General features: G+C 54.6%; 1 protein-coding gene across 1 annotated transcript; it reads left to right on the top strand.

Annotated features, from left to right (window-relative positions):
• Positions 1-1268: 1268 nt before the first annotated feature.
• LOC131581165 (cystathionine gamma-lyase-like) lies at positions 1269-12881 on the top strand. Its single transcript, XM_058843142.1, has 12 exons — positions 1269-1472; positions 3061-3142; positions 3671-3766; positions 5094-5203; positions 6017-6148; positions 7351-7408; positions 7669-7746; positions 8352-8504; positions 8707-8828; positions 10469-10521; positions 10725-10863; positions 12307-12881. Exons 1-12 carry the CDS (start codon positions 1311-1313, stop codon positions 12313-12315), a joined length of 1194 nt encoding a protein of 397 aa, XP_058699125.1. The 5' UTR covers positions 1269-1310; the 3' UTR covers positions 12316-12881.
• Positions 12882-13274: the final 393 nt, after the last annotated feature.

Raw genomic sequence — 13274 nt, 5'->3', positions numbered from 1 at the left:
CCTTTGTCCTCAGATGCCAAAGTGCTGTTCCATGGACGTCACTCCATGTGGGATAACCTTGGCAGGGAGACCCAGTGAATTAATTTTTAATCACAGAATCCCAGGATGGGTTAAGCTGGAAGAGACCACAGTGGCTCCTCTGGTGCCACCTCGCTGCTCCAGCAGGGACATCCCAGAGGACAGGATTGTGTCCCAATGGTTCTGGAATATCCCCAGAGAGGAGATTCCACAGCCTCTCTGGGCTCTGCTCAGGGCTGGGCACTGCCCAGGGCAGAAGTTCTGCTTCCTGTGCAGGGGGAATTCCTGGGATCCATCCGGTTCCTCTGGTGCCATTGCTGGGCCCTGCTCTGCCCTACCTGCACCCAGGGACATCCAGGGACACCCAGGGACATCCAGGGACATCCAGGGACATCCAGGGACAGAGGGACATCCAGGGACAGCCAGGGCTGAGGGCCCCTCTCAGCTGGGGCTCCTCTCCAGGCTGAGCAGCCCCAGCTCCCTCAGCCTCTCCTGGGCACGGAGATGCTCCAGGCCCTTCCTCAGCTCAGGAGCTCCTGTCCCTGCTGTGCTGAGGATCCAGAGCTGGACACACACTCCAGAGGTGCCTCCAGGGCTGGGCACAGGGGCGGGATCCCTCCCTGACCGGCTGGGAATGCTCTGCCCGAGGCACCCCAGGATCCCCCTGGTCACTGCTGCTCAGGGACAGTTCTTTGTCCCTCAGGGTTCCACTGGACACTGCTGCTCAGGGACAGCTCCTTGTCCCTCAGGATCACACTGGACACTGCTGCTCAGGGACAGCTCCTTGTCCCTCAGGGTCCCACTGGTCACTGCTGCTCAGGGACAGCTCGTTGTCCCTCAGCACCTGCAGGTCCTTCCCCAGAGCTGTCCCAGCAGGTGCCCCCCGGCCTGTGCCGCGCCCGGAGCTATTCCCCGGTGCTGAGGTGCTGCAGGCAGCGCAGCCGGGCAGTGAGCACTCCACTCCCCTATGGATCAGCCGCGTGCTGCGGGATTATTCCCGGTTATTCCCCGGGATTATTCCCGGTTATTCCCCGGGATTATTCCCGGTTATTCCCCGGGAAAGGCGCCCCCGGATCCGGGGAAGGCGCCCGGGAGCGGCCCCACAGCGCGCGGAGCGGGGCGCCCCCCAGCGGGCAGGCGCTGCCTGTGCAGGGCGGGCCCCGCCCCAGCGGCAGCCAATGGGAGGGCGCGGGGGCCCCGCCCCGCCGGCACCGCAGCCAATGAGGAGGCGCGAAAGCCCCGCCCCGCCGAGCCCCCAGAGCGCTGAGGGCCGGTCCCGCAGAGCCGCGGCCATGGCAGGCAAGGGGACGGAGGGGTTTCTGCCGCCTTTCAAGCACTTCGCCACCGATGCCATCCACGCCGGCCAGGAGCCCGAGAAATGGCGCTCCGGGGCCGTGGTGCCGCCCATATCGCTCTCCACCACCTTCAAGCAGCGGGCGCCCGGCGAACACGCGGTGAGTGCGGCCGCCACCGGAGCACCGAGCCCCGCCTGGGGCACTGAGTCACCCACGGGGACAGCGAGCCCTCCTCCGGGCTTGGGCACACCCGGGGTGCCACGAGCATCCGGCGTGTCCCGGCCGGGCCTCCGTGAGGCGGCAGGTCCGGGGAAGGGGAGGCAGCTCCCGGTGCCGGTGTTTCCCCACGTGGCAGCTCCCGGGCAAACGCGAGCATCTCGTTCCGCTGGGAGCGGGGCTCTCGCCAGGGAGGCGGTGGAATCTCCTCCCTGGGGACATCCCAGAGCCGCCCGCCCCCCATCCCGTGCCCTGTGCTCGGGGATGGCCCTGCTGAGCAGCGATGGGAGTGGAGGAGCCGCTGTGCTCCCTTCCAGCCGGACCCAGCTGGGGTTCTGTGCTCCCGCAGCGGCCGGGGGTCGGGAGAGGCTGGGATGAGGCTGGGATGATTCCCGTGTGAAAGGCGGGGAAAAGGGAGCAGGGATCGCTGGGATGCTGCTCCAGGGGCTGCCCGGAGCCGGGAATCTGGGAGGCTCTCCCTGCCCTGCACCAGCCCCAGCGCCCGGGCAGAATCCCTGCTCCACTACGCACACTTTATAAAGAGCCTGCTTCATTTTCCCTTCCAAACCAAAGGAATATTTCCTGAGGATTTTGTGGATGCCCTGTAGAAAGTGCTGGAAAGGTTTGCATTAAACTGTGCTGAATTTCTGATGGGACGTGGCACAAAGCTGCCATTTCTAAATCAGCACCTGCTCTAAACTCGAGCTGTGCTGGTCAGGCAGGGGGAATTTGCCTTGTAATTCCTCATTCCACACAGAATCCCAGCTGTGCTGAGGAAGCCCTCATGAGGAGTCACGCTGCTGTATCCACATCCTGATGACAGGATCCATGTTCTTGCCGGGAGCTCTGCCAGAGTGATCTGCAGGATTCCTGACTATGAGGAAGTTGTCATTAAAGAAAAATCCTAAAAGCAGGCAAATCCCAGGGTGCTCAGCAGGTTCTCTTGGTAACAACTGCATCTATGCATGCATGAGTGGTATTTTCCTCATTAAATTCCCCCAGAATTTGCATTAAAGTTGTGACACTGAGAAATGTGTGGCTTCTCAAGAGCTGACCAGAGGATTTGGCCAGTACCCTGTGGCTTGATGGAGATGGACACACATTTATTCCTGAGAATTCCCTCCAGAGAGGCTGTGGAGTCTCCCTCACTGGAGATATCCAGAAGTGTCCAGACAGGATCCCATGCCCTGTGCTCTGGGATGGCCCTGATGAGCAGGGAGTGGGACCAGGGCACCCTCATGGTCCTTTCCAGCCTGAGCCAGCCTGAGGAGGGCTGGACTGTGCAGCCCAAGCCCTCTCTCCCACAGTGGCCACAGGTGGATGTCTGGGGAAAAGCAGGACAATGTGGCTCCTTGCCCCAGTGCACCCCAGGCCCCTTTCCCTGGCAGGGATGCCCAGCTGGATGTTGTGCCAGGACACCCTCCTGCTCTCTGGGAGGAGCTGGGTGCCTTCAGCCAGGGCTCTTTAAGGAGCCTAGAACAGATTTTCCCAGTGCTCTCTCTCTGATGTTTGTTTCCTATTCCCACCGCAGGGTTATGAGTACATCCGGTCTGGGAACCCCACTCGGGATTGCCTGGAAAAGGCTGCGGCCGCCCTCGATGGAGCCAAATACTGTGAGCACCTCATGGGTGGGATGGGGTTTGGAGCAGCCTGGGACAGTGGGAGCTGTCCCTGCCCGTGGCACAGGGTGGGCTTTGGGGTCCCTCCATCCCAAACCATTCCATGATTCCGTGACCACGGCTCTGGCTGTTGGTCATGGGCAGGAGCAGCTCCAAGGTGGGGAAGAGCCCTGAACTTCTCGTTCAGGAAAGTCCAGCTCCATCCCTGGGTTTGTCTCCTGCTTCCTCACAGTGGCTGATGCCTGAGCTGAGCTGGATCCGTCCTTGTGCAGCAGCACTGGAGGCAGTGGGAGCAGGCAGCCCCTGTTCCCAGCCCATTCCAGTCTGTCCCAGTCTGTGCCAGTGTCTGTGCTGGTTCTGTGCTGTGCACATTGAGCTCCTGCTTTCACTGGCTCCAGGTTCCCAGTGAGACAGTGACAGAACAGGTTCTATTCAGAGGCAAAGTGAGGAATGCCAAGGCAGGTCTGACTTGTTGTGTCACATCAAACACTGCCCATCTGCCACTGACTCCTTTCTCCTCAGGCTTGGCTTATTCCTCTGGCTTAGCAGCCCTTTTGAACATCTGTCACCTGCTGAAGACAGGGGACACAGTTATCTGCATGGATGATGTCTATGGAGGTGGGTACAGCACCCTGTGGCTTCAGCCTTCATTGTGCAAGGGATCAAACCTGTCTGTGGCTCTCAGGAGCTCTGAATTCCCATGTAGGACCTCACTGTTCTTTGAAGCCTGTTTTTATCAGTGCCCCTTCCACTCACCTCCCCAGTGGCAGAGTGCAGCCAGCTCTGGCAGAGTCCTGCAGCAGGGTGAGCTCACTCTGATTCCCAGGACAGCCTGGCTGTCCCTGCTGTGGCACTGGTGTCCTGGCTGGGTCACCTGTGTCACTGACCAGCAGAGCTGGCCCTGCTCTGGGCCCTGGCACACAGATCCAGCCTGGGTGTTGTGCAGGGCAGGTTACAGAGCCCAGCCCCTGGCAGCTTTTCCCAAGCAATAGCTGGAAAATGAAAGGAATCCCCTTTGCCCTCCCTGGGAATGGTGACTGTTCAGTGAGTTCCCTGTGCTTGTGCACATCCAATACAAACACACATTTGCTTTTCGTGTCACAGTTCTGCCCTGCCAGGTGATCTCCAAAGTGCAGCTGGATCCTGGAGCCAGCAGGAATCTCTGCTCCTCTCACTCCCAGCCCTCCCCCCACCACTCAATTAATCAGATTCATCAAGGCAGAGCAGGGGCTCAGTTCTTCATTCAGAGGGGCTCAGGGTGGGTCTGTCAGGCAAAGTCCATTCCCATTAAAGCCTCAGCCTGCGCTGGTTTCTGCAGGGGGGAATTTCATTGTTTCTCCTCTGGTTTGGTTTGTTATAAAGAAAGGGTTTCTCACAAAAGACCAAACATCCCTCAGATGTTTCCTTCAGCTCACAGAATCCACCTCTGTGTTCCATCCCTTCATGCTCTGATGGAGAACTGAGTCCCTGGGGATAACCTTGGCAAAAGGACCCCATCAATTGCTTTTTAATCCAGGCAATATTTCCTGTGTGTGGAAAATGTGAGTGCTGCACATCCACTGATCACCTGTTGCTGCTGGAATATTTTAATCTTCCAGGGAAAGGCTTCAAAGACAGGAAGGAATAATTTTTAATGGAATGATGGGAAGCAGTAGCTGGAGTCTTCCCCTTGATTCTTCTTCTCTGTTTAACTTCCTGATCATAAACCCCACATTGATTTCAAATATTTCCTAAATCACTCTGATCCCATATTCACCTTGTTACTAATTCATATCATTAAATCCACAACAATCTTTAAACTTTGTAAATAAAGAAAATAAAAATGTGCCATTTTTGGTGTGCAGCATAAAGCTGTGCCCTGCTGACTGCATGATGCAAGAGGCTGGAGAGCAGGGAATGAAAGTTAAGGAAGTTGTTTCATTTTGTCATTTTTGGGTTTTTCTAGGCACAAACAGGTATTTCCAGAAAGTAGCTTCCGAAAATAATTTGAAAGTAATTTTTGTTGACTGCACAAAACCAAAATGCCTGGAAGCTGCAATTACACCAGAGACCAAGGTAAGGGAGAGGGAAATGGGTTTTAAAGGGATGTTAAATTGTTTTATCCTTGCTCCTGTTGAGTTTGGGGCTGTGTCAAGCTGAGGGGGGCAGCTCGGGGCACAGCTGGACCCAGCATATCCCACTGTGCTGCCTCATGGAAAACATCCTAAGAAGGGCAAAAACCCCGGAGAGAGAGAGCAGGGAAAAGGGAAAAGGGGAGAGAGAGCAGGGAAAAGGGAAAAGGGGAGAGAGAGCAGGGAAAAGGGAAAAGGGGAGAGAGAGCAGGGGAAAGGGAAAAGGGGAGAGAGAGAGCAGGGAAAAGGGAAAAGGGGAGAGAGAGCAGGGAAAAGGGAAAAGGGGAGAGAGAGAGCAGGGAAAAGGGAAAAGGGGAGAGAGAGAGCAGGGGAAAGGGAAAAGGGGAGAGAGAGCAGGGAAAAGGGAAAAGGGGAGAGAGAGAGCAGGGAAAAGGGAAAAGGGGAGAGAGAGAGCAGGGGAAGGCCGAGCTCGGAGCCGGAGCTGCTCGGTGGCGCTGGGTGGGAGATCCCCTGCCCCAGGGGAAGGGAACTCCGCTGGGAAAGGCTTTGGGAAAAGGCTCTGTCCCGGCTGTGTGAGGCCTTCTCCAGCTGGGATGTGCTGGGATGGCTCAAGCCCGGCTGAAGGGAAACCTCCCTGAGCTCGGAGGAGCCGGCTGGAGCCTCCCCTCGCTGTGGCGGGGCCGCTGCCCGTCCCCAGCACACCAAGCCCGGGGAGCTGGCACCTCTGGGCTCCAGAGCCCCTGGGACTCAGCCCAGCACTGGCAGCTCTGACCTGGCCATTTCTGGGTTTGTGCAGCTGGTTTGGCTCGAGACCCCCACCAACCCCACGCTGAAGGTGATCGACATCCGAGCCTGCGCAGACGTGGTGCACAGGCAGCCGGGGGTGCTGCTGGCAGTGGACAACAGCTTCATGTCTGCCTACTTCCAGGTGTGTCACCTGCCCCAGGGCAGGTGGATGGGGAAAGGGTTTGGAAAGGGATTATATCAGATCTATTTCCCAGGAGACCAAGCTTAGGCTTGGTGCTGTAGGTGTAAAGTCACCCTTCTTGCAGAGTGCCAAGTGCCTGTTCAGGGCACTGTGATCTTGCTGAATTAAGAGAACTCTGTAGAAAAGTGTTAATGCTTAGCTCAGGCAGCTCTGCAGTTGGCCTGGAACATAGCAGCATCCTCAAGATTCCCCCTGCAATGTGTTACTCACTTCAGAATTCCAAATTTCCTCCAGAAAGGGCTGTGTGGAAGAACACAGGGTGCTGGTTAATGTGTCTGGAGCAGCCTGGTGTGGAGGGAAAGCCAGTGCTAATGATTAATTGGTGTGAGCAGTAGCTGAGGCACCACACTGGGCTAAGAAAAGGAGAATTTCACAGTGATCTGTCCATCAATATTGAGGGTAAAAGGCCCTTTCCATGATGGTTCTGCTGGGCATCTCCACATTCCCTGCATGGGAGTCTGTGTTCAGTGTGGCAGGAGCAGTCTTTACATCTGCCTGCTTTGTTCCATTTTAACAGTGATGCCCCTCACTCTTTAGAATGTGTTGATATCATGTGCAAAGTCCCTTAATTAGTGATTGATTAGAAATCTGTCACTGCTCAGCAGCTCTTGCCCATCCACGTCCTGGTTTGTGCCACTTCAGGGGCTGCTGGGCAGAGAGCTGGGAGCTGAGGGGAGAGAGCTGCCAAGGGAACCTCCTTTCCTCCTGTCCTCAGCTCCTGCAGGGCAGGCTCTCCAACACCTGGAAAACAAAGCAGTTCTTTTGCTTTGCAGCAGAGTCCTTCATTTCCCATGGAAATGCACTTTCTGGGTGAATGCCATGATTTGTCCCTGCCTCAGCTGAGCAATAGAACTGGTTTTTCCCAGCTGTGCACTGTCTGTGGATGTGCTCACTCTCTTCTCTCCCTGGAGCCTGTGGGAGCTGGAGCAGTGCTTTTAAATCCCATTTTCCTGTGCTTACCTTGAATTCAGGGTGCCTCCCTGTGCTGCTGCTTTTAGCACATGTTCTCTTGTCATCCTCAGGTTTCTGTGTTTGTTCCAACACTTATTTTTCCTGTGTAAGCTCCCAGCCCTTTGAATGGCTGGGAATGAACCTGAGGGCACCCAAACTTGAGTTAAGATGTTATTTTCCTTTTCTTTCAGCGTCCTTTGTCCCTGGGGGCTGATATTTGTGTGTCTTCTGCAACCAAGTACATGAATGGTGAGTCTGAGGGTTGAGCACATCCTTAGGGCAGGGTTAGATGGGAGATTGGGAAGGAATTCCTGGCCAGGAGGGTGGGCAGGCCCTGGCACAGGTGCCCAGAGCAGCTGTGGCTGCCCCTGGATGCCTGGAATGTCCAAGGCCAGGCTGGACAGGGCTTGGAGCAGCCTGGGCTGGTGGGAGGTGTCCCTGGGGGTTTGTGGCAGGAGCCTGGAGCAGCTGGAGTGGCTGATCCCATTCTTGTCCCCTGTCATTTGTAGGGCACAGCGATGTTCTCTTGGGCCTGGTCTCTGTAAACCGGGATGATCTCTATGAGAGGCTCAAATTCCTGCAGAACTGTAAGTCCAGACAAGGAATTCCTGACAGGAATCCTGTTCACATCCACAGCTCCTGCTGGGGAGGGTGTGCATGCACACAAGTGGGAAATCTGCCTGGGAATGTGACTTGAATGGGCAGAACTGAGTAAAGTGCAATTAAAAATCCTCCAATAAAAACTCCAGTGAAAGGAGAGACATCGGTCTCCACTTCCCAGGCACTTCAGGGGAGCACTGAGGTCTATCCTGAAACCCTTGAGGTGCCCAGCTGCAGTTTGGGGGGTTTGAAACTCACTCACCCATCAGGGTGTGCCTAATGCAGGATTTTCTGATCTCTGTTGATTCCAGGAATTTTCCTCCCTCTTGTCAGGAATAAATTCCTGTCCAGGGTTGTGCCCTCAGCAGGGAATGTCATTGTGCCAAATAAATGTAATCCTTGAGGCCTGAGCTCGTTAATTTGCCTCATTAATTGTCTCCCCAATGTGGGAGATGAGGAATAGAGATTGCCTCGGGTGTCTTCCCACTTGTTCTAAGCTCAGGAATGCTGGAGATGAGGGTGTGTTTGGCTTTGCTGAATGCAAAACACCAACATTGCTGTGGAATTCTGTGGAATTCTCTTCCCATTCCAGCCCTGGGAGCTGTTCCCTCTCCCTTTGACTGCTTCCTCTGCAACCGGGGGCTCAAGACTCTGCACATCCGGATGAAGCTGCACTTCCAGAACGGCCTGGCTGTGGCCAAGTTCCTGGAAACCCATCCCAGGGTGGAGAAGGTCATTTACCCAGGTGAGTGGGCAGGGATCTGGGAGCATCCCAGGGCAGGGATCTGGGAGCATCCCAGGGCAGGGATTTGGGAACATCCCAGGGCAGGGATTTGGGAGCTGTGGTGCCCCGTTCCTGGGGCTGGGTGCCCAGCTCTGGTGAGGCTGAGCTGCCCCAGCTCTGGACTGGAATTCACTGGGAATTCTCCCACCTCTCTCCATTCCAGGGTTGTCTTCCCACCCCCAGTACCATGTGATGCAGAAGCAGTGCACAGGCTGTCCTGGGATGATCACCTTCTACATCAAAGGGAAAAAAGAAAATGCCGTTGCCTTCCTCAAGAACCTGAAGGTAAAGGAATAAAATCGCCCTCAGAGGGAGCTGAACCTGCCCTGCTGAGGGGAGGCTGGAAGTGGCTTTTCCTGCCAAGTGCTCTGTGTATGCCCCACTCAAACCATGGATAATTTGTCCATGGGGGTTAATGAGAGGGAACAAAGGGACACCTCAGCCCCTTGGAAATGTTTGTTTGCTCCCAGGGTGAGGGTGGCCAGCTGAGCCCAGGAGCTGCTGCTGACAAAGGGCTTTCTGCAGCCTGGGCAGCTCTGCTGGGCTGTTGCAAAGTGCCCTCAGGAGGGAGGGAGAGCCACTGAGGAAAGCCCTGACTCGTGGGGCAGAGAGGGAGCCCCTGGCTCTGCGAGTGCCTGCTTGGGTCCTTGGTCCAACCTGTGCTGGTGTTTGGCCAGGTTGGCTCTGCCCATGCCCTGGGAGGTGTTTGTGCCCTGAGCTCTGCTTAATTCGCACCTGCCCTGGTGTTTCTGCTGCTTTGGTCTTGGAAAAACAACCAGTGACGAGTGGCAAAGGTGGATTAGAGCTTCCTTCTCCTCCCTGCCCTCCTGGCCAGCTGATGTCATCCCCTGGAAAGGAGTTCTCTGAAAATGGGATTTGCCCACAAAATATCCTTTGATGTGAGGGAGAGGATTGAATCCTGGCCCAGGAGATCTGCTGGCTTTGGCAGGAGCTGTCAGGGATGTGCCCAGGAGGAGGGGGATGGCTATTCAAGCCCTGTGACTTGGACAGCATCACGTTGTCACTGGGGTGGTAGGAAAGTCTTTCCAGAGAATCCCAGACTGCTCAAAGCTCATGCCATTCCACCCCTGCCATGGACAGGGACACCTCCCACTGTCCCAGGTGGCTCCAACCCCTCCAGCCTGGCCTTGGGCACTCCCAGGGATGGGCCAGGATGAGTCTGTTTTCAGTCTTAGCTCTTACCTGCCAGATGTGAACTTTATTCCCTAATTACAGCTATTACACTTTAGAATATAAAAGTTATTATAGAAAAGCTTGGGGAAAAGGAGTCCCTCAACTTTCCTTTTTCCTCAAAGTCCTTGAAGAGGTCCCAGCCCCGGGGCTGCTGGAGCTCCAGGAGGGTTTGGACAGCGCTGCCAGGGATGCTCAGGGTGGGATTGTTGGGGTGTCTGTGCAGGGCCAGGGGCTGGATCAATGATCCCTGTGGGCAACTCAGGATATTCCCTGATTCCATCAGCTCTCTTTCAGTGAATCCATAACCTCCTGAGGAGATAAAGAATTCTGTATGATTTAATATGAACCAAATAACAGCTGTTTATTGTGGTTTTAAACATTGTTTATATTTACTTTTTATCATGGCTTATACAGTCATGTATTGTTTGATTGATTGCTTTGCTTTTTTTACTCATTTCCTGATGGGCAGCTCTATTTTGTCTGCTAGACAAGCACAAGTCTTTTTTCTCAATCTAATTGGTCGATGCTATACTTGGTTTGACACCCCTTTGTTTGTTTAGCAACTGTTCTGCTTCTTTTTTTTTTGCAACATTACTTTTTTTATCTACAAAGACCTTATTCTTTTGTTCCAGAAGGTTAAGTTAATTCATTTAGTAAATGTTCATTTTCCCATAAATGTGATCCCACAACTTCCCACTCCTGATAACAACTGCTTTCCCTTTCTCCCACAGGTGTTTGCCCTGGCTGAGAGTCTGGGTGGCTACGAGAGCCTGGCAGAGCATCCGTGAGTTCATCCTTCCCATCATTCCCATCATTTGCAGGAAGTGCTGCCAGGAGCTCTTTGCACCTGTGGGGTCACAGGAGTGGCACAGAGGAGGTGTCAGATCCTGCTGCCATTGCAGGGGTGCTGGCAGGGAACCAGCCTGGCTGCTTCTGCCAATAAAACTCCCAAATTCTTGAGATCAATGATGGTTTTTATCCCTGCAGGGCCATCATGACCCACGCCTCAGTGCCTGAGAAGGAAAGGAAAGCTCTGGGAATCACTGACACCTTGATCCGCCTCTCGGTGGGGCTGGAGGATGAGGAGGATTTGATCAAAGACCTGGACCAGGCCCTGGAGGCTGCGGTGAGTGAGGAGTTCCCCTCCAGAAATAATCCCCAACCAACCTTCAGCTCCTCCCAGATGGACCCTGGGCAGTTCCCCATGGATTCAGGAACAGCTGGGATGTCCCAGGCACAGTTCCCCATGGATTGAGGAGCAGTTGGGATGTCCCAGGCACAGTTCCCATGGATTCAGGAGCAGTTGGGATGTCCCAGGCACAGTTCCCATGGATTGAGGAGCAGTTGGGATGTCCCAGGCACAGTTCCCATGGATTCAGGAGCAGTTGGGATGTCCCAGGCACAGTTCCCCATGGATTGAGGAGCAGTTGGGATGTCCCAGGCACAGTTCCCATGGATTGAGGAGCAGTTGGGATGTCCCAGGCACAGTTCCCCATGGATTGAGGAGCAGTTGGGATGTCCCAGGCACAGTTCCCCATGGATTCAGGAGCAGTTGGGATGTCCCAGGCAGTTCCCCATGGATTGAGGAGCAGTTGGGATGTCCCAGGCACAGTCCCCATGGATTCAGGAGCAGTTGGGATGTCCCAGGTACAGTTCCCATGGATTGAGGAGCAGTTGGGATGTCCCAGGCACAGTTCCCCATGGATTGAGGAGCAGTTGGGATGTCCCAGGCACAGTTCCCCATGGATTCAGGAGCAGTTGGGATGTCCCAGGCAGTTCCCCATGGATTGAGGAGCAGTTGGGATGTCCCAGGCACAGTCCCCATGGATTCAGGAGCAGTTGGGATGTCCCAGGTACAGTTCCCATGGATTGAGGAGCAGTTGGGATGTCCCAGGCACAGTTCCCATGGATTCAGGAGCAGTTGGGATGTCCCAGGCACAGTTCCCCATGGATTCAGGAGCAGTTGGGATGTCCCAGGCACAGTTCCCATGGATTGAGGAGCAGTTGGGATGTCCCAGGCACAGTTCCCATGGATTCAGGAGCAGTTGGGATGTCCCAGGCAGTTCCCCATGGATTCAGGAGCAGTTGGGATGTCCCAGGTACAGTTCCCATGGATTCAGGAGGAGCAGTTGGGATGTCCCAGGCACAGTTCCCATGGATTCAGGAGCAGTTGGGATGTCCCAGACACAGTTCCCAAGGATTCAGGAGGAGCAGTTGGGATGTCCCAGGGGTTGCAGTGATGGGAATTTCCCTGCTCAGGTCAGGCTGAGGGAGACTCACTCAGGGCTCAGGGTGAGTTTCAGGTTTGTCAGGGACGAGTTTCAGAGAGGGTAGGAAAGGTTTGTTCCTGTATTTTCTCTTTTTGTGTGTGGTTGTTTTTTATTGGGGGGAATGTTGGGGTTTTCTTATGAGAGGGAAAATTATCATCAGTAACTCCACATATTTCTCTTTGCCAGCATGAAAACAAAATCTAATGCTAAAATGTGACTTTTATATATGGGAAGGAAAATAAAAATGTGTAGCTGATAGAGGGGCAGAGCACAATGATCCCTCCCTTTCCTTCCTGCAGTTTAAATAAACCTTGGGGGTCAAAAAGGAACTTGGAACTGGACATGGCTGTGGACAAGGACACGGAAAACCAAACCTCTCTTGCTTTGCCTTTGGGAATTGCAGCCTGGCTTCCTGGGGCTGTCCCGTGCTGCTGTTGGGCTGCTCTCCCTGGCTGTGCAGGGTGTGCTGGGCACGGCCTGGGCTCTCCCTGGCGAGGTCTGGAGCCAGGAGCTGTGTGGGAGCAGCCGTGGGCACCCCGGGAATGTGATCCCAGTTCTCCCAGCAGAGCTCAGGGTTTCTCCTGCTGCTGCAGGTTTGGGGCACAAGGGCTGGTTTGTGCTGCTGCTCTCAGGTCATTCTCTTCTCACCCATCAGCTCAGCTCAGAAACTTGATTGAGATTAGATTTATTTTAATTAAGTTGGAAATTTGCTGAAGAGCTTTTTCTTCTCTTGATGTTTTATTGAAAATGAAGTGAAATCCAAGACCTGGCAAATAACAACTTTCTAAAGAGGAGTCTTTGTCTCTTTTAAGAAAAAAATCATGTGCTGTGGGAATGATTGTAATCATTTTAATTAAAATACGCTTTTCCTTTCCTTGCTTGTGTTTTCATTTGCACGTACTCCTTGTGTTCAAAATCACGGGATGGAGAGACCCTGGAACTGTGGGAATTTTCCTGGGGGAAGGCAGGAGGGCTGGAGCTGAGGGGAGAGGGGAGATGGAGCTGAGGGGAGAGGGGGGGATGGAGCTGAGGGGAGAGGGGGGGATGGAGCTGAGGGGAGAGGGGGGGATGGAGCTGAGGGGAGAGGGGGGATGGAGCTGAGGGGAGAGGAGGGATGAAGAATAAAAGGACAATTCTGTGTTGGCCACAGGCACAATAACCTTCATTGCAGTGAGGGATTAAATCCTGACAGAACCAGAGTGGGGGTGTTCCCACCCAAACCTCCTCATTCCACAGAATCCCAGACTGGTTTGGGTCGGGAGAGACC

The sequence above is a fragment of the Poecile atricapillus genome, chromosome 7 (assembly GCF_030490865.1).
Source record: "Poecile atricapillus isolate bPoeAtr1 chromosome 7, bPoeAtr1.hap1, whole genome shotgun sequence".
Taxonomy (NCBI): domain Eukaryota; kingdom Metazoa; phylum Chordata; class Aves; order Passeriformes; family Paridae; genus Poecile; species Poecile atricapillus.
The sequence above is the reverse complement of the archived record's forward strand: the minus strand, read 5'-3'. Positions and strand labels throughout refer to the sequence as shown.